The sequence below is a fragment of the Oncorhynchus kisutch genome, unplaced genomic scaffold, assembly GCF_002021735.2.
Source record: "Oncorhynchus kisutch isolate 150728-3 unplaced genomic scaffold, Okis_V2 Okis07a-Okis12b_hom, whole genome shotgun sequence".
Taxonomy (NCBI): Eukaryota; Metazoa; Chordata; class Actinopteri; order Salmoniformes; family Salmonidae; genus Oncorhynchus; species Oncorhynchus kisutch.
In genome coordinates this window covers 799084-826012 of record NW_022261984.1, presented here as the reverse complement: position 1 = coordinate 826012, position 26929 = coordinate 799084, and the positions used below count along the sequence as shown (strand labels likewise).

Here is a 26929-nt window from a genome sequence, read left to right as displayed (position 1 = left end):
CCCACCAATAGGAAGCTAGGAATCCCCATGCGTCGTTTGCGTACAGACAAATAACATGGCAGATCCTTCTGAAAAAGCATATTTAAACTTTCAAAATATACTTCGAATAGTCTAAATATTCAACGTTTCCAAGGATTACGAGGTATTTTTTTGTGCTTTGCAGCCGATATAAACCCCATGGTTATGGAATTATGGCACGAGCTCCTGGGCACTTCTGCGCCGTCCCATGTCTGCATTCTGGCCTTGACAGTATTCGTGGCCGTCTATTATCTAATGCACACATTTCGCAAACACCAGGATTTCTCCAATATTCCTCCTGGTCCTAAACCATGGCCAATAGTTGGAAATTTCGGCGGGTTTCTGGTTCCCAATTTCATCTGGAGGAGGTTTGGAGGCTGGGGAGGGAAGGACGTCCCAAAGTCAAAGACACGAGCTCTAATTTCGCCTCAAGTTATTATCACGGAACAAGCTAAGGTTTACGGTAACATATACAGTATGTGGGTAGGGAGTCAGCTGGTAGTAGTACTGAACGGATATGAAGTGGTCAGGGATGCCCTCTCAAACCGGGCAGATGTGTTCTCCGACAGACCAGAGATTCCCACCGTTACCATCATGACAAAGCGGAAAGGTAAGTGCTGCATCTTGACTCAACCTGTGCGTAATAACGCATGAAAGCACAATAGTCCATAGATTTAGATAGATAGAGAGAGTCGATTTTACTCATCGTATGAGCGGTCTTGGATGAGCGTTTTGCCCGGTGAATATTCTATTGTTCTATAAAACAAAAATAAGTTGATGCTAGATAGTAAACAATGCCGGAAAAGCCTTTGTGCAAACGAACTTCCAGAAGTAATCAAGGCACTCTCATGTAACAGAAAAATGTAAACGTCTTCGTCGTGGCTTACACCGACGTGTTGCGGCTATATCAGCCTTCATCAGGGTGACAAAGAATAGTGGTGTACGAACAGGTGTATATCCCAACTCTCACAGGAAGTGACTCACTTTATTACCATATGTAATTGATCAAGTAAAAAAAAAATGGGGGGAAAAACACATTCAAGATACAAAGATTAACAAAATAAACATGGCAGAGAAATAAATGCAATATCAGTAAAGGAAAAAACGAACTGTGTACACGTGAGCTCATGTTCCCAAACTTAAGAATGGAGAACCCAAAAAATAAACCCCATCTTTTACAGGAAATGAGAATAATCCATTTCCTCATTTAGACCTGGCAATACCGTGGCCTTTAGTTTAAAGATCCAGAGCGTTTCGCATTTTAGGAGGCGTTTGAGACTATCACCCCCCACCTGCGAGAAATGGGAACCACTTCAACGGCCATGGCTTTAAGAGGATTTGGGCTGGCATGGCCAATCTGTCTGTAATGTTTAGCCAAAGGATATATGTCGTTAGCAGTCCTTATAGCGTAGGCATGTTCGGACACCCTGTCCTTGAGCCTTCTCTAAGTACATCCTATGTAAAAGCCCCCACCTGGGCAGCCTGTACACCACATAGGCAGCCCAAACTCTCTGAAAGCCATGGCCATTGAAGTGGTCCCCAATACTCGCAGGGATCTCAAACACCTCCCACATCGCAAAACGTTCTGGATCTTTAAACTAAAGGCCACTGTATTGCCAGGTCTAAATGAGGAAATGGATTATTCTCCTTTCCTGTAAAAGATGGGGTTTATTTTTTGGTTCTCCATTCTTAAGTTTGGGAACATGAGGTCACATGTACACAGTTAGTTTATTCCTTTAATGATATTGCATTTATTTTGTGGTGTTGCATTCTTGTTATTCCATGTTCATTTCATAAATGTGTTTTCTTTCTCCAAGTTTCTTTACTTCATCAACATACAGTATGGTAATGAATTGAATCGCTTCCTGTGAGAGTTGGGATATACACCTGTTTGTTCACCACTATTCTTTGTCACCTTGATGAAGGCTGTAGCCACAACACATCTGTTTTTTCATTCTTGCCACGCATAAGCTGTAAAACATAAATGCTTTAAAACAGATTCCACTACATGAGAGGGCCTTGATTGGAAGTTTGTTTGAACAAAGGCTGTTCTGGCATTGTTTACTATCCAGCATCAACTTATTTTTGTTTTATAGTGTTTCATCCCATGATCAAAGAGCACCTCATGGATTAACTATAAACAAAAGAAGCCCTCCTCTCCTGTATCTCTATTCTATTGTTATATTCTATTATTCTATTCTATTGGTGTGTTCTATTGTTCTATTATATTATATTGTTCTATTATATTGGTCTGTTCACAGTTCTATTATATTCTATTGCTATATTCTATTGTTATATTATATTGGTCTGTTCAATTGTTATATTATATTGGTCTGTTCTATTATATTATATTGGTCTGTTCTATTGTTATATTATATTGGTCTGTTCTATTGTTATATTATATTGGTCTGTTCTATTGTTATATTATATTGGTCTGTTCTATTATATTATATTGGTCTGTTCTATTGTTATATTATATTGGTCTGTTCTATTGTTATATTATATTGGTCTGTTCTATTGTTATATTATATTGGTCTGTTCTATTGTTATATTATATTGGTCTGTTCTATTGTTATATTATATTGGTCTGTTCTATTGTTATATTATATTGGTCTGTTCTATTGTTATATTATATTGGTCTGTTCTATTGTTATATTATATTGGTCTGTTCTATTGTTATATTATATTGGTCTGTTCTATTGTTATATTATATTGGTCTGTTCTATTGTTATATTATATTGGTCTGTTCTATTGTTATATTATATTGGTCTGTTCTATTGTTATATTATATTGGTCTGTTCTATTGTTATATTATATTAATCTCATCAAAGTCTTCCAAGCAGAAAAAGAAAGAGACATTTAATTTTGCTCTGTAAATAATTACATATGTGTACTAGTGCATAGTGACAGCACTATAACCGTCCTCGCCTCTTTTCATTTCTCTGAACCTTAGGCATCGTTTTTGCACCTTATGGACCAGTATGGAGAAGGCAGCGCAAGTTCTGCCACACCACGCTGCGGAACTTTGGCCTGGGCAAGTTGAGCCTGGAGCCCTGTATCCTTGAGGGGCTGGCTGTGGTCAAATCTGAGCTGCTGCGTCTCAGCGAGGAAGATACTGAGTGTTCAGGAGTGGACCTGACCCCTCTGATAACTAACTCTGTGTCCAACGTAATCTCCTACATCGCCCTGGGCCAGCGCTTCCACCACACTGACCGGGAGTTTGGTGCCCTGCTGGACCTGATGGCCCGCGGCCTAGAGATCATCGCCAACAGGTAGCCTAGAGGTTAGAGATGTGGATCAGTAGCCGGAAGGTTGACTGGTTCAAAGACGTGGGAACTGAACTGATAACTGGAGAGCTGCTGGTCCTCTGATCAAGTAGAAGTTCCTGCTGTGTGCCCTTAAGCGCTTAACACATTTCAGTTTCTCCCAGAAAACAGGCAGTAACGTATCTATTCTACTCTATTCTATTCTAACAGCGCAGCGGTCCTCATCAATGTCTTCCCCCTGCTCTACTACCTGCCCTTCGGTGTCTTCAGAGAGGTACGGCAAGTGGAAAGGGACATAACTGCCTTCCTGAAGCAGATCATCACCAGACACAGAGAGACGTTAGACCCAGCCAACCCCAGAGATCTCATAGACATGTACCTGGTAGAGATGCTGGCCCAGGAGGCCGCTGGGGAGACGGACAGTAGCTTCTCAGAGGACTATCTATTCTACATCATAGGAGACCTCTTCATCGCTGGTACTGATACCACCACCAACACAGTGCTGTGGATGATGCTCTACATGGTCGTGTATCCAGATATCCAAGGTACTACATCAGAAAGAGGGGTGTGGAGGACCAGTTCAATGGAACCTAAAGAGAACTCCTTGTTGAAGCATGATGTAGTACAGTACCCAATCATAATGCTATGTGTAACATATCCAGTGTCCTGTTTCCCAACGCTCGTTGCTTTGTAATAATGTTTTCCATGTCATTTGTACCCGTTCACACCACAGAGAGGGTGCAGGCGGAGATCGATGCAGTGGTGGGCCCAGACAGGGTCCCGTCTCTCACTGATAAAGGCAGCCTGCCTTTCACGGAGGCCACCATCATGGAGGTGCAGAGGATGACTGTGGTGGTCCCCCTGGCCATCCCTCACATGGCCTCAGAGACCACAGGTGAGGAGAGAGAAACCCATACTAGTCATTCTAATTCTATGGTAGAACCTGACTCTCCCGTTATGCACAGTCAGATCAATAAAGTTGTATTGAATTGCTTTCTCAACAACTTGGTCAGTCAGTTCCACCAGACCAACACTACAACAGGGACTAGGCTGCTGCAGCAGAAACAAGAGAGTACAACCCTTTCGCTATGGTTCATCTGTTGTTGTCTTGCAGAGTTCCGTGGCTATACGATCCCTAAGGGCACAGTGATCATCCCCAACCTGTGGTCTGTCCATAGGGATCCCACTGTGTGGGAGGAGCCAGACGACTTCAACCCCTCTCGTTTCCTAGACGACCAGGGGAATCTCCTGAGGAAAGAGTGCTTCATACCGTTCGGAATAGGTAGGTTGTTCGGCAGTCTCTCTCGACAGACGTATGTGGGGTGTCCCATTAGCTACTTGCTCTACGATTGGCAAACAGGAGTGTAGTTACACGGTATACACTGAGTATGTAGCCTTTCTACTGTGGATATTTACAGTTAGGCTCCTGTAAAATCCACTGAAACAAGGTTCAAAAGGTTAGTTTACAATCTCACTGGATTGTTGAAGTCCCATACTACCCTTACATGAGTATGAAGCAGTTAGGCCACGACTGAACATTTCAATCATTTGATTTCACAGTCTTACTTGATTATTGGAATGCACTTAGTATGACACGACTTAATGTGCATCTTTACAGTGTATCTCTCCCTCTCTTTCCCAGGACGCAGGGTGTGTATGGGCGAGCAGCTGGCTAAGATGGAGTTGTTCCTGATGTTCACCAGCCTGCTGCAGGCCTTCAGTTTCAGACTGCCCGAGGGGCTGGCCCCTCCTCCCATGCACGGGCGCTTTGGCCTCACCCTGGCCCCCTGCTCATACACTGTGACTGTGAGGCCCCGGCGGTGAGGCCACCAGACGAACAACAACCGCTGACACTGTAATTAAGCCATAAGGCACAAGAGGAAGTGGTGTATCATGAATACAGTCACAGGTAAACGGCGTTAGTTGACCCGGTGCGACAGCATCAGCCAGTCAACCCATTTGTCTGTGACTGTATTCATGATACTGCCTCGTGCCTTATTGCTTTTAGAAAACTGTTACTAAAATAACAATGAATAACATATTTTAATTAAAACATTATTTTGATAAGTCAATTCATACTATTTAATTCTTCCACCAGAAGATATAGTCCAGACAAAAATCAGGTTGTTATATTTGTCATGTTGTTACCGATGCCACCCAGTCTTAAATGTTTTTTTGCATAGTTGCTATGCAAAGGTATTGGTAGTTCATTCTAAACTAAATGGGTGCAATGCAGGGGGACCATGTCTGTTCCCAGGGCCATATGTTCCCAGGGCCTAATGTTCCCAGGGCCTAATGTTCCCAGGGCCCTATGTTCCCAGGGCCTAATGTTCCCAGGGCCTAATGTTCCCAGGGCCCTATGTTCCCAGGGCCTAATGTTCCCAGGGCCTAATGTTCCCTCAACAATTTTTTTCCTTCAGCTCTATCTTCTAAACAAGGCAACAGTAAATATTAAAGACAAAAACCTTCTGTTATGTAATAAAATATTTTACATAGCTTATATTTTTCATACCCTTTGTATTTTGGTGCGTTAATCCACTGATGGCCAGTATTCTGTTACATGTTTTTAAAATATGTATTTACATTACTTGAGTATTTTGTCATTTGTATCACTGGACTGAAATAAGAATTATATAAAATTATTTTGAATATCTATTGCATTATGATCTTGATGTGCTTTAATGCATCTGTTGCACACACTATTCTTGTCTTTCAATAGAAAGTGCTCTTGCATCCTATCAAACTACAATGGTATTATTGACAAATTTATATATCAGAGCAATAGTAGGAATCTAATAAAACACACCACATCAAAACTGTGTGAAAGGTCATGGAACGGGCGAAATAGTCACGTGACCACTGCCACACAACGACCTTCCTACTTTCCATGGTGTCTGAGTGTCAGTCTGCCTGTACGTTCAGCCACAGCCAGCTCCTCCATTCTGGTGCGGTCCTCTCCGCCTTGTAAACCATGGCTTTCTTCACTCACCAAGTCATCAGAGGTCTCTCCTCTTCTGCAGTCCGAAATGCAGCGATCAAACACGTTACGATCATCGGGGGTGGTCAGATGGGTGCAGGTATCGCACAGGTAGTTATCGTTAACTGTTAATGACCGAAGTTTGTTTGCTAACATTAGCTTGCTAGCTAGCTACAGAGGCTAACTAGTTATCTTGTAAGCTAACCAGCTGTGTAGCTAACGCTGCAAGACTAGCTAACAAGCCAGTTAAATATAGCAATGAAGTGCACGAACTTACCGACTACTGTTGGTTAGCTAAACGCCAGCTTGCTATTAACTAGCTTGTTAGATACCCACTTGAGAAGCCAACCAAGGCAATTCAGGGGATAAGTTGTGCAGGCTAATCAGTAACACAACGCTGTATTATAAGCAACGGTTGTTCATGTCTGGGTAAGAAGTACAGTATGTCTCACAAGCTGTCTCAGGTTGATCAGTGCACAACACAGATGGTGAAGATAGCAGCAGGAGGTGACCTTTGACCTATATCTACTTTAGCTAGCTAGTTATAGAAGGGTTTTTGTTACCTACCTGAAATGTCCTTCAATTCAGGAGTTCTATTACCAAAGTGACTTTTTGACAGTCCAACCTGGTGAACACCTGTCCCACCCACTCACCACTCACACTTGTGTTCCCCCTTTCTAATAGGTTGCTGCTACAACGGGCCATTCGGTGGTGCTAGTTGACACAAATGAGGAAATCCTGAAGAAATCCGCCAAGGGAATAGAAGGCAGCCTGAAGAGGGTGGTCAAGAAGAAGTTCGCTGACAAGCCAGATGTTGGTCACTAATGTGTTAATGTTGCTGTTTCCAATGAGGAAATGTTGGCAGAACTTCATTGACAGTCATCATCATGTATGTTACAGGCAGGAGCAGAGTTTATTGCCAAGGTGATGGCCAACGTGTCCATATCGACAGACGCAGCGTCTGTGGTGGGCAGTACAGACTTGGTGCTGGAGGCCATCGTGGAGAACCTCAAGATCAAACAGGGCCTCTTTGGTGCTCTGGACAAAGTGGCACCAGCGTAAGTATGACCGACTAGGGCTTGAACCTGTGTGTCCTACACACCACAAGACTGTCTTACCCCACTGAGCTGAATCCTAGGCATTAGCTTGTGGGTCCAACCCATGTCTTTGGTCTGAAGGTTAATCGCCAAGCGAGTGTGAATCTAAACCACATAAGCACTGTCCTGTCTCCGCTGCCTGTGACCTTGTCAATAACCATAGGAGTTAGCTATCGATGATCAGTGTTGAGATGAACATCAAGCCAGAGCAGGTGCTGTTTGATGAGAAAACATTTGTTGTTGCCGTTTTGAATGTGTAGCCTAAATATCCAAATTCCTTTATCTGCATTTGAACTTTTTTTCTAATCTTACTATAAAGCTATGCCGGTATCCTTGAAATGTGCTTAAAATAGACTATTTTAGAACTATTCTAATTAAAATAAAATATTTCAAAAGGAAAGGCATTGTGTATCCCACATAATTGATGTTACTAATTGGGATGTACCTCATGGGGGTCGCTTGTTGCCTGATGTTTTTGGTTCCTCTATTTTAAGACACACCATTTTCGCCAGCAACACATCCTCTCTGCCCATCACTGACATAGCCAGCTCCACCAGCAGGCTGGACAGATTTGGAGGGCTGCACTTCTTCAACCCCGTCCCCATGATGAAGCTGGTAGAGGTAAGGATCAATAGTGCGGTGTACATTTTAGGACATCTCTCCCTATGATTAGTCTCTATATAGTCTCCCGCAAAGCAGTTATTTTTTATGTCATGATGCCAATGTTTAAATTAGAAACGTACGTAAGTTGCTTTAAAAAATGACACTGGGCTTGCTCTCCTTATCAACAAGATTCAATTGAAAGTAGTTTACGTGACCTCTTCAGGTGATTGGAACATCAGCCACAAGCCAGGAGACCTTCGATTCCCTCCTCGCTTTCAGCAAAGCACTGGGAAAGACGCCAGTGTCCTGCAAAGTAAGATCCTCGCTCATTTGAACAAAAATTAAGTATTTCGCTAGTATTGTACACCTTTAAAGATAATGCAGAGACATACCATATTACACCATACATTATGTCCATCATATGCCGTTCAGATGCGTTCTAAACGGTTCACTAACGTCAGTACGTTATGTTCATCTCCAGGACACTCCTGGGTTCATTGTGAACCGCCTGCTGGTGCCCTACATGATGGAAGCCATCAGGCTACATGAGAGAGGTACACCAACAAATGTTTTACCTGTATATCAATGGAAATTGCATCGGCGCCAAGAGGGATGTGACAAACGGTTATGTATGAACATCTATGGTTAACAAAACATAGTAGTCTGTATATGAAACCGTTGTCACCCTTCATTCAAAGTCAATAGCTGAGTGTGTGTGTGCTCTTCTCGTCAGGCCACGGGTCAAAGGAGGACATTGATATTGCCATGAAGCTGGGAGCTGGGTATCCCATGGGGCCCTTTGAGCTGCTGGACTACGTAGGACTGGACACGGCTAAGTTCATCATGGACGGTGAGTGTTGGGCTGCTTCACAATTGTGTTCCGATTACAGAGTGATTTCAGTACCAGTTAAAATAGGACTGTATTATCAGCTAGGAACAGGCCCAATCGAAATAACTACATGTCATATGGCACAGGGGCAGAGCACTGTTTTGGTTATAGAATGGTGAGATGGACGAGAGGTGCCGGTGGTCTTTGAAAATGGTGATGAATAATTTGAAGAAACAAAAACATCAAATGAAGTAGATGCAGGTAGTGTAAAACCAATGCAAAAGCAGTTAGTTAAAATGAACCGTTTGTGTTGATAACTTGATTCCAGGCTGGGTTGAGAAGGATCCTGGCAACCCGCTGATGCAGCCCAGTGAGATGCTGAACAAGCTGGTGGCCGAGGGCAAGTTCGGCAAGAAGACCGGAGAGGGCTTCTACAAGTACAAGTAACCCCGCCCCAGAATCAACACGAGCTGGAGCCTGTTCATTAAGGCACACCGTGACAAAACGGAAAATGAAAATAAGCGCTTCCGATTGGACAAGATCATGTAGTCCCTCCCAGTACTGATAAGGACATGAATGATAATAGAAAGAACCGCTGGTTAATTTTGACAACGGTAGAACAGAGATGCAGCTGCTACGACCCTCGGTGCCTTCCTGAAGAATGGTAGACCGGTGTTATCAATTCAAATCGGTCTTTTGACAGTATATTCTGAATGTCATCTTTATGTGTGGTTTGTACGTAACTGAGTTTGTGGCATTAAACTGACTTTTCCAAATGCTTCCCATAGGTTGTTCTGAGATTTCTATTCATACAGTTGTTTTCTAGGGATGGATTTGCCTCTGGACCTTTGAGCCAACACACCCTGCCATTAATGATACCCAGTGCATTCAGAAAGTATTCAGACCCCTTGACTTTTTCCACATTTTGTTACATTACAGCCTTATTCTAAAATGTATTGGATTGTTTTTTGTCCTCATCAATCTACAGACAATACCCCATAACGACAAAGCAAAAACAGGTTTTTATACATTTTTGCAAATGTATTAAATAAATGGAAATATCACATTTTAAATAAGTATTCAGACCCTTTACTCTGTACTTTGTTGAAGCACCGTTGGCAGCGATTACAGCCTCTTATTCTTGGGTATGATGCTACAAGCTTGGCACACCTTTATTTGGGGAGATTCACCCATTCTTCTCAGCAGATCCTCAAGCTCTGTCAGGTTGGATGTGGAGCATTGCTGCACAGCTATTTTCAGGTCTCTCCAGAGATGTTAGATCGGGTTCAAGGACATTCAGGGACTTGTCCTGAAGCCACTCCTGTGTTGTCTCGGCTGTGTGCTTACGGTCATTGTCCTGTTGGAAGGTGAACCTTGGCTACAGTCAGGTCCTGAGTGCTCTGGAGCAGGCTTTCATCATGGATCTCTGTACTTTGCTCTGTTCATCTTTCCCTCGATCCTGACTAGTCTCCCAGTCCCTGCCGCTGAAAAACAGATGTGACGCTTGTCATTCTTGTTTCTCATGGCCTGAGAGTCCTTTAGGTGCCTTTTAGCAAACTCCAAGCGGGCGGTCATGTGCCTTTTACTAAGGAGTGGCTTCCGTCTGGCCACTCTACCATAAATGCCTGATTGGTGGAGTGCTGCAGAGATGGTTGCCCTTCCTCCACAGAGAAACTCTATAGCTCTGTCAGAGTGACCATTGGGTTTTGGGTCACCTCCCAGATCAGGGAACTTCTCCCCTGATTGCTCAGTTTGGCCAGACAGCCAGCTCTGGAAAGAGTCTTGATGGTTCCAAACTTCTTCTATTTAAGAATGATTGAGGCCACCATGTTCTTGGGGACCTTCAATGCTGCAGAAATGTGCCCCAGATCTGTGCCTCGACACAATCCTGTCTCGGAGCTCTACGGACAAATCCTTCAACGTTTTGGCTTGGTTTTTGCTCTGACATGCGGTCAACTGTGGGACCTTATATAGACAGGTGTGCCTTTCCAAATCATGTCCAATCAACTGAATTTACCACAGGGGGACTCCCAAGTTGTAGAAACATCTGAAAGATTATAAATGGAAACAGGATGCACCTGAGCTCAATTTCGAGTCTCATAGCAAAGGGTCTGAATACTTATGTACTTAAAAAATCAAAAATGTATAACCGGTTTTTGCTTTATCATGGCGTATTGTGTGTAGATTGAGTAGGGATTTTAAAAAATATATATTTTTTTTTTTGAATAAGGCTAATGTGGAAAAAGGGAAGGGGTCTGAATACTTTCTGAATGTACTGTATGGTTAGTCAACAACCCCTGCGTGTTCAACCCCACTGTTCATTTCCAATATTGTTTCAACAGTTCCTTTGTTATCCCTACTACTCAATTCGAAAATATTACCCTCTTTATATCCCGGCATTAAATTGATCATCTTGGATACATGAGACATCACATCTCACCTTTTTCCATGGATTTCACAGTTTAAGAGCAGATTCAATACTCAAGGTAGATTTTCCCTTTTGACAGCATAGCCGTAAGACTGTATGAACGTCTCTGCATGCTGCTGGAGTTTTAATTGGTCGGTTTTAGAGCCTTTTGAAGTTTCCCCTCGAGATTTGAATGATTTATAGTCAATAATTCCACTTGGTAGTTCTATTTAAGACCACTAAGTGGCAGTGTTGTCAAATGCAGAATTTCTGGATGTGAATCATATGATGGGCCGACAAATGATCACAAGCTACAAGATTATTGGGCTGGTTTTCTGGAAAGAGATTTAGCCCTAGACTAAAAACAATGCTCAATGAAGAATCGGTTTTTAGACTGAACTAAGACTAGGTTTAATCTCTCTCCCGGAAACCAGCCCTGTAAGTAAGGTACACCTTCTATCACATAAATCTGGTCGGGAGATCAAATGAGCCAATGCCTTTTTATTTTTCTTAAAAAAACAAAACATGTTGAAACTGTTAAAATGTGACCACTTGGGAAGCAAAGTGCTTATGCCAAGATGACAGTGATTCAAAATACGACAATGAATAAAAAATGCATCAAGTAATACTAAAAATAGAGCATAAAATCAATGAAATGTTACAGAAATGCATGGAATAAACAACATGGGCAAAAAGACCACAGTTACCAGATAGAGAAGAGAAAAGTCCATCGCAATCAAGCTTGGGGTCAATTCAGGAAGTACACTGAAATCCCAACTCCAACTTCTCTTCAATGCTTTCCAATGAGGAAAATGTCAAATTGCAATTTGGTCAACTTTCTGAATTGACTGGAATTGGCCCCAACCCTGATCGCAATAAAATGAACACTGCCAAGTGCTGGGGTAAATATATATCTGCTTCATTTGTCAGTTTAGAACAATAAAATATAGGCCTCTGAGCAACCACTTGCCTTTGTCCTAACGTTGCCTGCAAAAATACCAAGAAAAGTGACATATCCTGACAGTTTCTTTAAAAAGTACACATACTGAGCTTTATCTTACATCTGAGCAAGACTCGAGTCAAGGTCACTATTTGTTACAAATAGTATCAAAAGAAGCCTTAATTTTCATTTTTCTGCAAGATGCTTTAACAAGAAAACAAATGGCTTTCCTGTGTTCAAAGCTTATTTTCATATATACCAGTATATATATATATATAAAAAAAACTAAAAAACATTCACTGAAAATATACACCGAGAAATTTAAACCAAGTTCAAAATACAAAAAAAGCATTCAATTAATTCCAAGTCAAAAGTAAAAGCTATAATCATAAAATGTTGATGTTTTTTGCACCAACTGGTCGTAAATAAAAACAAAATGGAGGACAGGAGCCGTGAGAGGATGTTTCCTTGACAACATGTGATTGACATCCCTCCATCTTCCTTGTGATAGTGCAGTCAGTCTAAAGAGGTGTTGGGCCAGGCCGCAACCCAAACATGTGGTCTGAAATCCAGTGAGAGAGGGGAAAGGGGAGTGTTGATGGGTCGAACATAGTGGGCTGTACAAAGGAAAGGAACGGAGGTGGCAAATAACTTAGGAATAACTTAGAAACAGGTGTTGGGGTATGTTTGGGGAGGTGTTAATTGTGTTTGACAAAGTGAAATCGCTGAACTGTTTTCAGTGCAGTGCCTTGGATTGAGATAGAGATGCTTGTAAGAAGAAAAAGAGGCGTGAGGGGGCTGGGGAGTGAGGGGGCTGGGGAGTGAGGGGGCTGGGAGGTGAGGGGGCTGGGGAGTGAGGGGAGTGAGGGGGCTGGGGAGTGAGGGGGCTGGGGAGTGAGGGGGCTGGGGGGTGAGGGGGCTGGGTGGTGAGGGGGCTGGGGAGTGAGGGGAGTGAGGGGGCTGGGGAGTGAGGGGAGTGAGGGGGCTGGGGGGTGAGGGGGCTGGGGAGTGAGGGGGCTGGGGCTGAGGGGGCTGGGGAGTGAGGGGGCTGCGGTGTGAGGGGGCTGGGGAGTGAGGGGGCTGCGGTGTGAGGGGGCTGGGGAGTGAGGGGGCTGCGGTGTGAGGGGGCTGGGGAGTGAGGGGGCTGGGGAGTGAGGGGGCTGGGGGGTGAGGGGGCTGGGGAGTGAGGGGGCTGGGGCTGAGGGGGCTGGGGAGTGAGGGGGCTGGGGATGGGGGGAGTGAGGGGGCTGCGGTGTGAGGGGGCTGGGGTGTGAGGGGGCTGGGGGGTGAGGGGGCTGGGGAGTGAGGGGGCTGGGTGAGGGGGCTGGGGAGTGAGGGGGCTGGGGCGTGAGGGGGCTGGGGAGTGAGGGGGCTGGGGAGTTTGCATGCGGTTGGATGATGGTCTTTAGTAGTGATTGTCTTGTTCAGTTCAGAGTTTCTACAGCAGATAGGAGAGTCCACTGCAGGAGAGGAGTATAAAGTCACGTTCCTCTGAGAACAGGAGTTGAGGCTTGGGGTCGGGGGTCGGGGATAAGATGGAATCTAGCAGGCCTCCATCTCTAACAGAGGGGCCATAGCTGCTGCCTTCGCTTTGCACGACGTGGAGAAAGCGTTCCGTTTTCCTCCTGAAGGACAGAGAGAGAAACATTGTCAGTTCAATGGGCAACAACAGATGGCCTAAACGTGTCCATAGTGATTGCTGTTATAGGTAATTTGCGTGTGCTGGCTGTCTTTCATACTGGTCAGAAACAGAGAGATGCAATGCACTTATAAGCCGTTCAGTCTGAGGGAAAATCCCTCACTAACTAAAAAGGAGCTGAAACACATGAAGCCACAACAACACATTGCTGTCAACGTCGTCTGAAACCAGACAGTCTCACACATCCCACATACATTGAACGAGTGCTGCATCCTCACAATGCTACACACACACACACACACACACACACACACACACACTACAGAGGACCTGGACGAGTGAAGGAGCACTACAGTTCTGCCATCTTCAGAGAGCAGTAATGGCGTTGCCGACTGAACATTAGGTCTTAGGTTAGTGACAGGATGTGGGTTGGCATTAGCTTTGATCTCACTCTGACATAAGGTCACTGTGACCCAAGCTGGCTCCATCTGCTCTGCCCCCCTCTCTGACTGACACCCTGATGTCATCTACCTACTGCTACCGCTCTCTCTCTCTCTGAACGCAACCAGCTATCTAGTTAGGATACAGCTTCTTGTTGACATTTCTGCTGCCACCGCTGTGTGTGGGCTGTGGGGAGGTAGAGAGAGTCTTCTCAAGCTGAGAAGGCACTTTACAGGGCCTTCTAAAAAGCCCCGCCGGCCACCATCCACCCATCCATGCAAGGGAAATTGTTTGTCAAACCACAAAAGTGGTTTTGCTCAAAATACTGGTCTACGGCGAACATAGCTAAAAGAGTTAGCCTCAGTTATTGACGGACGGGCGGTGTTGGTTATTTTCCAGCATCAAATAGAATCTGTGATCAAAGAGAGAGGGGAAAGAGATTCAGAGGTATATGTCTGACCGGGTAGGGAGTGAAAGATGTGAGGAGAGAAAAGAGAGAGAAGGTGTATTAGTGGAAGGACCGCTCCCTTGTGGTGAGGTCAGAGAAGAAGTGTGTTTTTGTGGGTTGAGAAGTCAGCTGAGCCCTGCAACTCCACCCTGGCACCACACACACACACACACACACACACACACACACACACACACACACACACACACACACACACACACACACACACACACACACACTCCCCTCCCTCCAGATTGCTTTACCACATGTGGATGAAAGGGGGTGGGACGGAGGCCGCCTTTCCCAGGGATGGCTGACCCTGAGCCTCCCGGGCGGAGGAGAGGAGGTACTGAGGGCCGCAGAGAGAGAAAGAGCCTCTGTCGCTGTTTATTTACCTCCACTGCCCCCTTTTTATCCCAGGATCTGAGAGCCCAGCCCTCAGCCCCAGCACCCCCTTCCCGTCCTGGGGAGCTTTTTCCTTCCCTCCCGGCCACAAGATGAAAAGCCCTGGCTTAGTCCTTCCTGTCTTGGGAAAAAAAAGCCTGGGGGGCTGGGGGCGATGGAGGGGTGTGATGGTGGTGGGTCAGGAGGGGGCATCAGGCCAGGGCTTCACAGCAGACCCACCCGACACCAACACACAAACGCCGGGATTCAGAAGCAACTTGACCCCTTCCCTGCCCCCTCTCCCTCTGCCCACCTCCCCTCCCCTCAGTTAGCACTCAGGAATGCCGGCTGGACTTCTTTGCAGGAAATGAAACGCTCCTCTGTTCCAGTGGAGGCTGGGTCCTGGCTCTGGCTCTCTCTCTCCTTGGCCCAGGGAGGGGATGGGAGGTGGGGGGAGCGACTGAGACCAACGGGGCCCAGGCTCTGGGTCTTTGAAGCGTGGGAGGTTAAGATAACTGGCACGGCCCCTCGTCTCTCAATCGCCGCCTCCACCTTACCGGGGCAAATCAAAGAGCCCGCAGCTGGGCCCGTCCCGCCTGCCTTCCTCTACTCCTCCCCTTCTCCTCCCCCCCCCCCCCTCCCCCCTCCTTCCCTTCGCTGCAGCGGCGCTCTGGGATTTCTTTTGGTTCCATGAAAAAGGAAAACACAGCCGACAAATTACTGAAAATAAGCCAAATGGAGCGAGGTGTCTCCAACACAGGCAGGACTGTAGACTTTACCATGGCAGAGGGAGAGAGGGAGGAGGAGGAGGAGAGGAAAAAGAGAAAGAAAGAGTTCTGGGAGAGAGAGGAGAGGAGGAAATGCCAAATCAGCTGACTGTTTGTTGCCATGTCTGTCTCGACCACGAAGTCAGCAACCTAGACAGACAATGTTCTTATTTGATGAAATATGAGTTCAGAGATCAACTCCAAATCACAGAAACCCAGGACCTTGTACATCTCGACTGGAATTTACTCCAAGTTGGCATTAAAATCTGGAAATAAACCTGAAATTCTTGTAATTTTCTCTGCCAAGTTTCCTAAATGGTCAGAATCAGGTTTTAACACAGCATTGGCTGGATGGAAAGAAAAGGAAAATGGCGGCTATTCAAATCCAACCAGTGATTGAGACAAAGCATTAAGTTCAGGAAACATAGTCAAAACGACCAGGAAAAAAAGACGATGGCCAACCTTTGCACTGTGCTTTGTTTTGGTGAGATAATCACCTTGCTGTGAAGAGTTTAAACTATGGTTTTGTTTGGCGACACCCTCTCGGCTCAGGCAGTCTCACTTTCTCTATTAAATTGTGACAATGCCACAACCGGCAGCCATCAGCTTGATAAGGAAGAGGTCAAACCGAAAAGGTCAAACTCATGTTTTAAACAACTGGCTTCATCCTGTCAGCACTTTATCTGGCTGGGAGACAGAACATTAACAGGAAAACCTAGAATAGTTGTGTCTGTCATTTCTAACCTCCAACCAAAAGTCAGGGTGGTTTGGTGGGAGAAATGTTGTTGTTCTTGTCTGGGCTGGGAACCACGGACAATGGTATTGTTGATAACGGTGGGATGTACCGGGGGGGGGGGGGTTCATTTGAAACAGAACGAGGGAGAGGTGGATGAGAAGAAAAGAGAAAGGGAAGTGTGTAAAGGAGGTTTCTGTCTATAAGAGGCTAGATGAATGGAGATGGGAGGGTTTTTGATTGTGGGGAGAGGAACGGTAGGGGGTAAGGCTCCCGCCCACCGAGCCACCAAAAGCCCAAACCTCAGGCATGTGCTGGTGAGACTGGGGTAGAGTTGGGGGTCTGGGGGTAGGAGCCCTGTCTCCTTACCCCTCTACCCACATCTGATGCTCCGTCGCTGGGGGCCCGAGCTGCTGAAGTCTGGCCAAGCGCGGCGTGGTGTAGTGTGGTGTGCCCCCGCAGTACTGCACAGCTACAAAGCTGGAGCTGAGGGCTGGAGGCCAGGGCGGCACTATCAAAGGGCTCGTACAATGACTGCTCCCTCTGCCGCGGCGCACTTCAAAGGAGCTCCACCGCCACTCAGACTCACCATCGGATGGGAGGGAGGGAGAGGAGGGAAGAGAGGGGAGAGAGGGGAGAGGGGAGAGGAGGGGAGAGGAGGGGAGAGGGGAGAGAGGGGAGAGAGGGAGAGGAGGGGAGAGAGGGGAGAACGGGGAGGAAAGACGGGACAGAGAGAGAAAGAGAGTAGGAGGAAAGAGAGGGAGAGAAACCCCCCTACAATAGGAGCCACATTTTGTTCAGCAGAAGTAGAAACTCAGCCACATCTCAAAACAGAGTTTCGTGTTTATTAAATAGAGAAAGAAAAAAAACATCTTCCTGCGACCCCTCTCCCCTTCCCATCTCTCCCCTTCCCATCTCTCCCCTTCCCATCTCTTCCCTCTGTTACCTGCGGGCCTTTTATGATCCAGAGATAACGACTCAGAAGGGGGGACGTTTTACAAGGCAGCACACCCCCACCACCCCCTCAATCTGCAGCCACCGGGGAGAGACAGAGAAGGGGGGAGGGAAGGAGAAGGAGAGGAAGTAGAGAAGACATGACAAAACCCAGCAGGGAGGGAGAGGCTCTACCCTCATACAGTCGCTCCCTGCAGCTGGCCAGACCTCGGCACAATAGGCCAGTGACTCAACCAAAACAAACCCACAGACCCAGTCTAAACAGAAAGCGCCACTTTAGGTGATTCGCTGTGTCCCAAATGGCACCCTATTCCCTTTATAGTGCACTACTTTAGGCCAGGACCCATAGGGCTCTGGTCAAAAGTAGTGCACTATAAAGGGAATAGGGTGCCATTGGAGATGCACAGTTCAGTCGCACACATGTAAACTAGAAGTCCCCAAGTGCCCCTAAGAAGTATCAAAGAGAGCCCTTTTCTCTGAAGGAGGAGAGGCAAGAGATTATGTCCAGGGTTTGACTAAAACACACCTGCATAGTTTAGACATTCCACTACAGCTGCTACACCCCTGGAAGGCCACAAGTGCTGAGGTTGTCTTTTTCTCCTTCACAGGGCTCTGCTGTGTGTGTGTGTGTGTGTGTGTGTGTGTGTGTGTGTGTGTGTGTGTGTGTGTGTGTGTGTGTGTGTGTGTGTGTGTGTGTGTGTGTGTGTGTGTGTGTGTGTGTGTGTGTGTGTGTGTGTGTGTGTGTGTGTGTGTGATTGAGAGAGCGCGAGAGGGGACATTTCCGTTTCTACTTCCTAACCCACAGTAACATTAGCCGGTGGCTGTCGCCCTGATTTATGCCAAGGCCACTCTTTTTTTTCCTTCTTTGTGAAGTCTAGTTTTAAAGAGGAGGCAGGAGATCCCTCTCCTCTACTCTGCTGAGCTGAGACGCTCAGAGCAAGACCCTGAGTGTTTCACAGCCCCCCGAAACAATTCCAATTATCCCAGGTCACTAATAACGCTGTAGTGGTGGAGTGTGTGTGTGTCCTCCACTGTGGCCTTAAGGCAACCAGCACCAAATCAAACTGAAGGTAAGACTCTGAACCTTGTCTGACTGCAGCCGGAGAGTGTGGCTGGCTGTTGGAGAGAGAGGGGGAGAAAGGGAGGAGAGAGAGGGGGAGAAAGGGAGGAGAGAGGGGGAGAAAGGGAGGAGAGAGAGGGGGAGAAAGGGAGGAGAGAAAGGGATGAGGGGCAGAGAGAGAGTGGAACGACAGTTGGGAGAAGGAGAACTCTCAAGCACAAGAGGAATTTTCTTTTTTGCCCTCTCCCTCCCTCCCCCTTGCTCCCTTGCTCCCCCCCACCCCCACTCCTTGCTCATCAAAGCCTGACAGCTGACTTCTGCCTCCACACATCACAGAAAGGTCTCTCCACTACAGTCAACGCTTCGTACCGCACTAGTTCACCAGCTACCGACACAAACACACCATCTTTGGCCTCCAAACCATTTTTAGTTGGGGCAGTTGAAAAAAGATATTCAAACAGCCAAGCTGAATCCCCCCAAAAAAACTAAATGCAAAACGTAGAGCTACAGATTTACTGACTCGCACGAAAAAACTGGGGAAATTCAAGTGTGCTCTCACAGAGCTATCCGGTTACCGGGTGGAAACAAAAGAGCACGTTCATAAGAGTTAGACTTAGATGACTCCGTCAGTTACAACGCTGGGGAGTTTTTATGAAAGTTTGTGACTCATGGCCCACGCTGTTCATCAGATTGAAAAGGCCACCTTTGTTAGTAGTCGTCACCCTCCCTTTGTGACAAATGCGCAGTGGCTGAAAAGTAGATAGCTTTAAGGACATGTGTGTTTCCCGATCAGATACACATCTCCCTGTGAATCAGACAGACAGAGAGAGAGAGAGAGAGAGAGAGAGGAGAGGAGAGAGAGAGAGAGAGAGAGAATGAGTCAAGAGCGACAGAGTGAAAAGTTATGTGTCAGAATGAAAGTGTCAGAGAGAGAGGAACAGAGAGAGAGAGAGAGAACGTGTCAAAGAAAGAGGAAGTGCGAGAGAAATGTAGTGTCAGAGAGAGAGCGAGAGGGAGGGAGGAAATACACATTTCACAATGTCAAACTAATAGTTGGATTCCCAGAGAGCTATTTAACTGCGGGGTAAGAGAACCAGCTGTTTGCTGGGTCTGGTGTCTGACCCACTGGGGATAACAAACAATCCACTCCAAGAAATTAAACACTGATGAACTGCTGCACTCATTTAGTTGTATTGATCCTTACCCTACTCTCCTTTAAAAGGGTGTTCTGATTCATCATGCCCTGCAAATGAATGTGCAAACAATATCAACCAAAATAAACAAGAACATCCGGTGGGTCCTTTCAAAGTGAATAGATAGATGCATTACAAAACCATTACAAAACCACTACAAAACCATTACAAAACCATTACAAAACCATTACAAAACCATTGCAATCGAGGCGAGGGCGGATATAAAAAGAAATAGACAAGTAAGTTCATTTAATTTAAAGACGTTCGCTGCCTGAAGTCTGCATTGCCAAACGCTAACCTCAATCCAGGCTCTTTGGGATCTACATAAATTGAGGAGTCGTGGCAGTCCTCTCTGGTATTATGCATATGAGTTTAAGGTTGTCACAATGAATCAGCCGTGGTGTCCATCCTGCCTCGGATAGACCCAGCTAATTATTGGATCACGGATAAAGTCTCTCCGCCTTTCAAAAGAGGCAGAGGCGAATAAGAGAAAAGCGGTCCAATTTAGGTACGGCGGGGGGAGCCACCGGTCAAGAATCAATCAAGCAGAAAACCTTTGTCTGGTTCAGGGTTTGATTTCGTTGTAAGTTCTGCCCTATAGAGAGCGAGAGAGAGCAAGAGAAAGAGAGAGAGAGAGAGAGAGAGAGAGAGAGAGAGAGAGAGAGGAGAGGGAGAGGAGAGGAGAGGAGAGGGAGGAGAGAGAGAGAGAGAGGAGAGAGAGAGAGAGAGAGAGAGAGAGAGAGAGAGAGAGAGAGAGAGAGAGACAGAGACAGAGACAGAGACAGAGACAGAGACAGAGACAGAGACAGAGACAGAGAGATACCTAATGGTAGAAATGAGGGCATTCATTTATTTCACACCGTTTAAAGCCTGGTGACACTTTGGTTCAAAAGCTCTACATGTTTGTGTCTGTTTCTGGCGCTGGTCACAACTTACCCAATGACAAACTGACACTTTTCACAAAGAACAACCCCACAACATTTGACTGATTTCGTAGTGCTTTATGTGTTATAGTGCTCGTACACAGCAGGATCATCCACACTTCACACCAAACCGCCAACAAATCTCTATCAAACGATGTGATTTGACAGTATTCTAGTGGAGCGTGGCGTTTCATAGCTTTCCTGAGCCCAGATGTAGTCTGGAAGGTCTAGTCTCCATTCAGTGTCGGGTAGAACAGAAAACATGCAGACCATCTGGGTCTAGGCTGCATGCCTCCCAAATGGCACCCTATTCCATATAGTGCACTAGGCCCATAGGGGTATGGTAGTGCACTATGTAGGGTTCCGTTTGGGACGGAACCTCCCACTCCTCCAGGAATATCTGCTGCTATGAAGAGCAGTAACATCTTTCGATAATGCAGAGCACTTTGTCCATATTCGTGTTGGAGTTACATCTAATAAGGACATCAGTTTGGATTTAAGACAGGACTCAGCAACAACAGTTTCTCAGCCATGCACTGCAATGTTCACACAGAGGATTCAGATGGTCATCTCACTAGCCAGACAAAAGACTGTCAATGAAGTGGCCAGGTCAATATACACCCAGAACACACACACACACACACACACACACCTCACTCCTTGAGACTTAACACCATTGACACCACAGGAGGTTGGTGGCACCTTAATTGGGGAGGACGGGCTCATGTTAATGGCTGGAGCAGAATAAGCAGAATGGTATCATACACATGGTTTGACGCCATTCCATTGGCTCCATTCCAGACCTTATTATGAGCCGTCCTCCCCTCAGCAGCCTCCACTGAGTGACACAATGACCATGGTGAGTTGAGGGTGGACCCTGTAGGATTAGTCTGTAAACAGTGTACAAGGCTTGACACATACTACCAGACCAGACGGGCATGACTGGAGGGGGGGGGGGGGGGGGGGGGGTCTTACCATTTATGCTCAGATGTACGCCGTTTTCATTCTCTGGCCTGTACCTGCAGAAAATGGCATCTTTTAACATGTTTGTCTTTACATAAGGCATGTCCAGGTGAGGAAAAGAAAGCCAATTGGGCTAATGGAGCGTCTCACCACAAACTACAGCAGAAATTCAATCAATCTAATGTTTTTATAAAGCCTTTTTTACATCAGCAGATGTCACAACGTGCTGTACAGAAACCCAGCCTAAACCCCAAACAGCAAGCAATGCAGATGCAGAAGCAACTTGATAATAGATATGGAAATGGTAATATAGCACGCGGTCTACATTATAGCTGGGCCGACAGTGATTAGATTCCTAAATATATATTTTACCCCCAATAGGTTCCTACACAACGGTGCAGTGTTTACATAGAGCTTTAAGCTAAGAGCACAGTGGCAGAGACATACAGCAGGTCAACCAATAGAGTGCAAAGCCCAGAGAGCAGTTAAGAAGCCAACCAGCATTTACAGACTAATCCCAAAGTAGGTGGAGTGGAGCGGGGGGTGAGAGAGAGGGGGGTGGATGGAGAAAGGAGACAGGGAGGGAGTACAAAGGAGAGGTGCAGGTTGAGTGACACTGGTACCTGCATGGTGGTTCTGAAAGCCCACTCTAGTGAGGGCGGAGGGGTCAAATGGAGTTCTATGGGGGTCTGGAGAGGGAGGAGGAGGAGAGGGGTGGTTATGAGTGGATGGGGCTGAAACCTTTCATGCATATTCCAGGTGAAACTACCCACATGGTCAAAGTGGGGCCTCTTGATTGGTTATTTCTAGGGAAATGCAGCTATAGCTTCCCAATACTGTGCGTCAAGCATGGCACAACACCTGGCTATGATTATCTCAGCATTACAGGGGTCTGTTTCACAGTGACAATGCCTTTTACTGCTTGTGGTGCATGTAGTGTTTAAATGACTTGGGCTAGTGTGAGAGACGAACACAAAAGAGACTGCATGGAGAGTTTGTACGGGACAAACTGAACACTCATCACCTCATAGAACAACAATCGAGAGGAAAAGGGGAGAGTGGAAAAGAGAGGGTGAGAAAGAGAGAAAGAGAGAGAGGAAAAGAGAGGGAGGAAAAGAGGGAGAGACAGAGAGGGAGAGAAAGAGAGGGAGAGAATTAGAGGGAGAGAAGAGAGGGAGAGAAAGAGAGGGAGAGAAAGAGAGGAAAAGAGAGGGAGAGAAAGAGAGGGAGAGAGGAAAAGAGAGGGAGAGAGAGACAGAGGAAGGAAAAGAGAGGGAGAGAAAGAGAGGGAGAGAGGAAAAGAGAGAGAGAGAGAGGGAGAGACAGAGGAAGGAAAAGAGAGGGAGAGAAAGAGAGGGAGAGAGGAAAAGAGAGGGAGAGAAAGAGAGGGAGAGCGGAAAAGAGAGGGAGAGAGAGGGAGAGACAGAGGAAGGAAAAGAGAGAGAGAGGGAGAGAAGGAGGAAAAGAGAGGGAGAAAGAGAGAGGGAGAGAAAGAGAGGGGGAAAGAGGGAGAGAGAGAAAGAGTGAAATTGGGAAAAGGATAGGAAGAGATAGGTAAAGGGGGAGAGGTTGGTTACCTGCAGCCGGTTCCTGTATCTTCTCCCTCTTCCGCTTCTTCTTCTTTCCCTAGAAAATATCGAGGTGAACGCTTAAAGTGTGGCTCCAGCACTCACCCTCACTCCACCACGCTTAGTCCTGCTGCCGTTTGCCCTGTTCACTCATCCCCTGCCGGGCAGCCAACCAGCACTCCTCGCTCTCTGGGCCTGCAGCCAATCACCACGCTGGGATTGGTCAGAGGGGCTGACCATCTCTACTCCCTGCCTATGAGAGCTGGTTGTCTCCATCCTCTCCACACCTGACTTCAGTATAGTGTGCTCTCTAACAAACAGACATGTTTGGTAGGATCCATTCTAGAATGTTAGGTTTTGAACCCCACCCTTGCCTTCCAATCAGCCTATCCAATCACCTATAATGAACAAAACGTCCATCACCATTCTTATATAAAGACTGAAAGTGTAGCAGCAGCAGCAGCGTATGTAGTCTTTTTCAGTCTCCTAACACCAAACATCAATACGTAATTAAAACATAAACATATATTACTTGGGAGAGCTGGTCCTCGACTGATTACCATGGAGAGCATCAGTCAACCGCCCCTCCAGAGAGCGCTGATCACTGAGCTCCACTGGGAGTAAGTGTGTGTGGATTTATAGCTTATACCCAAATCCCCTAGGGAGGGGGACTATAGGTGGAGATAGCAGCATAACAGTCATTCTAGTCAAATATGAGCAGCACTTTGGTTTCCTGCTGCAAAGTCTACTAATCCACTTATTTATGATGAGCTAATCTGGGTTCCTCTCACACCGCTGTGGCAGACAGAGAGAGGAGAGGGGGGGGGGGGGGGGGGGGCAGGTGATGTGTACAGTAGTCTATGACAGTGTGTGTGTGTGTGTGTGTGTGTGTGTGTGTGTGTGTGTGTGTGTGTGTGTGTGTGTGTGTGTGTGTGTGTGTGTGTGTACAGTACTATGAAAGGCTTAGTTAATGTCGGAGGGGTGCTTGGTGTTAAGTGTCTATGAGACTCATAAGCTGTGTTCGAATAACCATAAAAACATACAGTATACTACATACTTAATGAGTATATACTACGTACTATATACTACTAGTTCATTTTAGAATACTGTAAACGAGCGGTATGCTTTCAGTTGAGCGTATTAGCGCTTCGCCTGTCTACCGGAATTTGATGCTGTTGCTATGCAACCTCTTGCTAGCTTGTTAGCATAACAAATTACTAGCTAGACATCTTACGATGTGTGTTCATAAATTCAATCGGGAGTGCCAGAGAGCGCTCTGTGCGTTCGTAAAACTTAGAGCTTTGTCAGATTGTCCGTTCGTTAATTCAGAGCGTTTCGCACTCGGAGTGTTCAGATCGCACACTGGATGCTCTGGTCGAGGAGTAGGATTGATCTGAGCGTTCTGACCTCACAACGGCAGTCAAGCAACCAAGCTATCTGGCTATCCTGTTAGCTACTTCCAGACAAACATGAGAGAACATCTCACTCTGACCATTTTACTCTCCCTAGCAGAGCTGGTTAGGCTGTTTTCATGTTATCCAGAGCGTTGGTGACTAACTGTGCTGCTGACAACAATTTAATTATGCTTTTTTGCCGACGATGTTTACTGACACCGGCCATATTCAACGGGTGTTGAGCGTTGGTAAATTCATCAGTTATTCTACACTCTGGCACACTCAGACAAGAGTGCTCTGAAATCGGAAAAGATAGACAGTCTATTTAGAACGCACACCGACTATACCACTTAGCTAAGCTAAGAATGCTGTGAATAATAAGTCAATAAAAGTTGGGTAGTTAATTAGATAGCATATAGTTAATATACTGGCAAGTTCAACAATGTATTAGTAGCCAACTAACGTCAGGTAGCTAGCTAACATACCTGTCCATACTGCTGCAATGATATGCTATGTGGTTCGTAAGGACAGCGTAGCTAACAAATTGTCAGCCAACATAACGTGGAAGGTAACTTATTTGAAAAGTCATTACTTTATGACATTGCTCAACATTTTCTTAACATTTGTCATAATTAGTTAAAGCAACCAATATGTATCCGCTCTCGTCTGACTTCGACATATTTACCGACATTTTCTTCAAACCTGAAAATGTTGTGAAGCCACGCCAATTTCCTGAATGATTTCATTATGGGACCTAAGAGCACAGAAATTGTGTCAACTGCTTTCATATTCTGGCGGATTTAGTACAACATCAGGGAACCTTTGACATACTAACCTCCATACTATGACCAATAAGCATACTACATACTCAATTTACGTCACAATAGTACGGTTAGTATAAGTATTCTAACGCAGGTATACGGTAGTAGAGGCCATCAGACACCAGGAGGTCATCCACTGCTTCCTGGCTTATTGCTTTAGCCTATCAGATCAGTCCTTTCAGATCTGTCAACACCAATGGGGTAAGGGCTAGAGACTAACGTCTGTACTGTATTGTATTGTCCTGCCCTATGCTGTCCTGTCCTCTACTCCCTGTCCTGCAGTGTTTCCCCCAGCGTGGTGTGGTGGCGGCGGGGCGGCGGAGGCAGAAGGTGAGAGGTGCTGAGCGGGGCTGTCCAGAGAGAAGGCAGGTGAACACTACAAAGAGCCCCTGTGGTGGTGGAGTGAAAGTGAGTGCTGGAGCCACACTTTTTAACAACGGCAGGCGCTAGCATACAGTCACATACACACACACACGGAACAGTCTCACACACACATATATGGAACAGACACACACACCTAGATGAACATGACATATTACTAACATGACAGATGCCCTGACACACACACATCTTGGTGCTGTGCCATCTGAAATCACACAGTAATCTACTCGTCACTAAGTGTCTACGCTCTTGGTAGGGGCATCAACTCTGTTTACATATCCAAAGCTTCCTTGTTGATACGGAACATCAAAGACTGGCAGCACCATCCACAGGCCACTATTCTCAGTGTCGCATAATACTGAGTCTGATACTAGAGTCCTTTATGGTGGTAATAATAGCATGGAAGTAGAGTGCTATGAATTACACATTAGGCTGTAGCATAGCAGCTAAAAATGGACACCGTTATCATGGAAAAGGCTAATGTTTATTAGAATGTTGTAGCTAGCATTGTCTTTAGAAATCTAACACAGAATACTAGCTACTGTTCTGAAATTCGTAAACAACATATAGCCTACATCAAAACTGAACCGGCCTGGGTTCAAAGAGCATTTTAAATCTTTCAAATACTTTAGCGGTGCTTGATCAACCTTGCCTGGATAAATATGACCAATGGAATAGCCCCAAAAGTGCAAACCCTGCTCATCTGGCACTCCAGGCAGACTCAAACACTCAAAAGTAATTGACAGATTTCAAATACTATTTGAACCCCGGTCAGAAAAATTCAATCCCAGTTGACAAAAATCCCACACACAAACACACCTCTCCGCTGCCAATCCGTTTCTATATGATACTTACATAATTATCTCTGGCGGACCAGCCTGGGTAGAGCTGCATGTGGAGCTGCCGTTCCTTGCGGGCTAATTCGTAATACTTAGCTTGCTCTTCTCTGGATAAAGCATGCCACTGATTCAGTACGAGAGAGAAAAAAGAAAAAACAGCACACAGTCAATTACTGGTCTGCACTTTCAAGTTCCCTCCAAAGATCCCTCCAAAGATCCCTCCAAAGATCCCTCCAAAGACACGGGTGCTAGTGTTTGCTACAGAAAAAAATCCTTTACAAGAA

General features: G+C 45.9%; 3 protein-coding genes across 18 annotated transcripts in view; 2 read left to right on the top strand and 1 right to left on the bottom strand.

Annotated features, from left to right (window-relative positions):
- The first annotated feature begins 8 nt into the window (after positions 1-8).
- Positions 9-5937, top strand: LOC109876658 (cytochrome P450 2U1). 2 transcript variants are annotated; one of them, XR_004206888.1, is made up of 6 exons: positions 9-628; positions 2972-3290; positions 3495-3829; positions 4018-4179; positions 4463-4566; positions 4927-5937. XR_004206888.1 is itself a non-coding variant. In XM_031814496.1 (6 exons), the coding sequence occupies exons 1-6, from the start codon at positions 178-180 to the stop codon at positions 5106-5108; spliced, it is 1617 nt and encodes a 538-aa protein (XP_031670356.1). In that variant the 5' UTR covers positions 9-177; the 3' UTR covers positions 5109-5937. The 2 variants fall into 2 exon arrangements, 1 of the variants encoding a protein (XP_031670356.1); XM_031814496.1 differs by having other exon boundaries at positions 4399-4566.
- Positions 5938-6153: 216 nt separating this feature from the next.
- Positions 6154-9575, top strand: hadh (hydroxyacyl-CoA dehydrogenase). Its single transcript, XM_020469052.2, has 8 exons — positions 6154-6372; positions 6946-7074; positions 7162-7319; positions 7853-7979; positions 8185-8274; positions 8443-8515; positions 8695-8811; positions 9119-9575. The coding sequence occupies exons 1-8, from the start codon at positions 6256-6258 to the stop codon at positions 9235-9237; spliced, it is 930 nt and encodes a 309-aa protein (XP_020324641.2). The 5' UTR covers positions 6154-6255; the 3' UTR covers positions 9238-9575.
- Positions 9576-11683: 2108 nt separating this feature from the next.
- Positions 11684-26929, bottom strand: part of lef1 (lymphoid enhancer-binding factor 1) — a 52621-nt gene continuing 37375 nt past the window's right edge. For 4 of the 15 annotated variants that reach the window (XM_031814870.1, XM_031814867.1, XM_031814874.1 and 1 more), the window contains exons 8-12: positions 26662-26769; positions 23220-23268; positions 22266-22331; positions 21655-21698; positions 11684-13762 (exon numbers count right to left, since the gene is read on the bottom strand). In XM_031814870.1, coding sequence (XP_031670730.1) covers positions 21664-21698; positions 22266-22331; positions 23220-23268; positions 26662-26769 — 258 coding nt within the window. In that variant the 3' untranslated portion in view covers positions 11684-13762; positions 21655-21663. Of the gene's footprint in view, positions 13763-21654; positions 21699-22265; positions 22332-23219; positions 23269-26661; positions 26770-26929 lie in introns of those variants that run through there. The other 11 variants (XM_031814868.1, XM_031814869.1, XM_031814882.1 and 8 more) reach the window with 11 other exon arrangements.

Excerpts from the sequence above, each read along its gene's own strand:
- LOC109876658 (XM_031814496.1), top strand. The coding sequence starts at position 178 with ATGGTTATGGAATTATGGCACGAGCTCCTGGGCACTTCTGCGCCGTCC. Across the intron at positions 3,830-4,017 it reads CGTGTATCCAGATATCCAAG|AGAGGGTGCAGGCGGAGATC; the intron begins GTACTACATCAG and ends TTCACACCACAG. Across the intron at positions 4,567-4,926 it reads CTTCATACCGTTCGGAATAG|GACGCAGGGTGTGTATGGGC; the intron begins GTAGGTTGTTCG and ends TCTCTTTCCCAG.
- hadh (XM_020469052.2), top strand. The coding sequence starts at position 6,256 with ATGGCTTTCTTCACTCACCAAGTCATCAGAGGTCTCTCCTCTTCTGCA. Across the intron at positions 7,075-7,161 it reads AGTTCGCTGACAAGCCAGAT|GCAGGAGCAGAGTTTATTGC; the intron begins GTTGGTCACTAA and ends TGTATGTTACAG. Across the intron at positions 7,980-8,184 it reads CCATGATGAAGCTGGTAGAG|GTGATTGGAACATCAGCCAC; the intron begins GTAAGGATCAAT and ends TGACCTCTTCAG.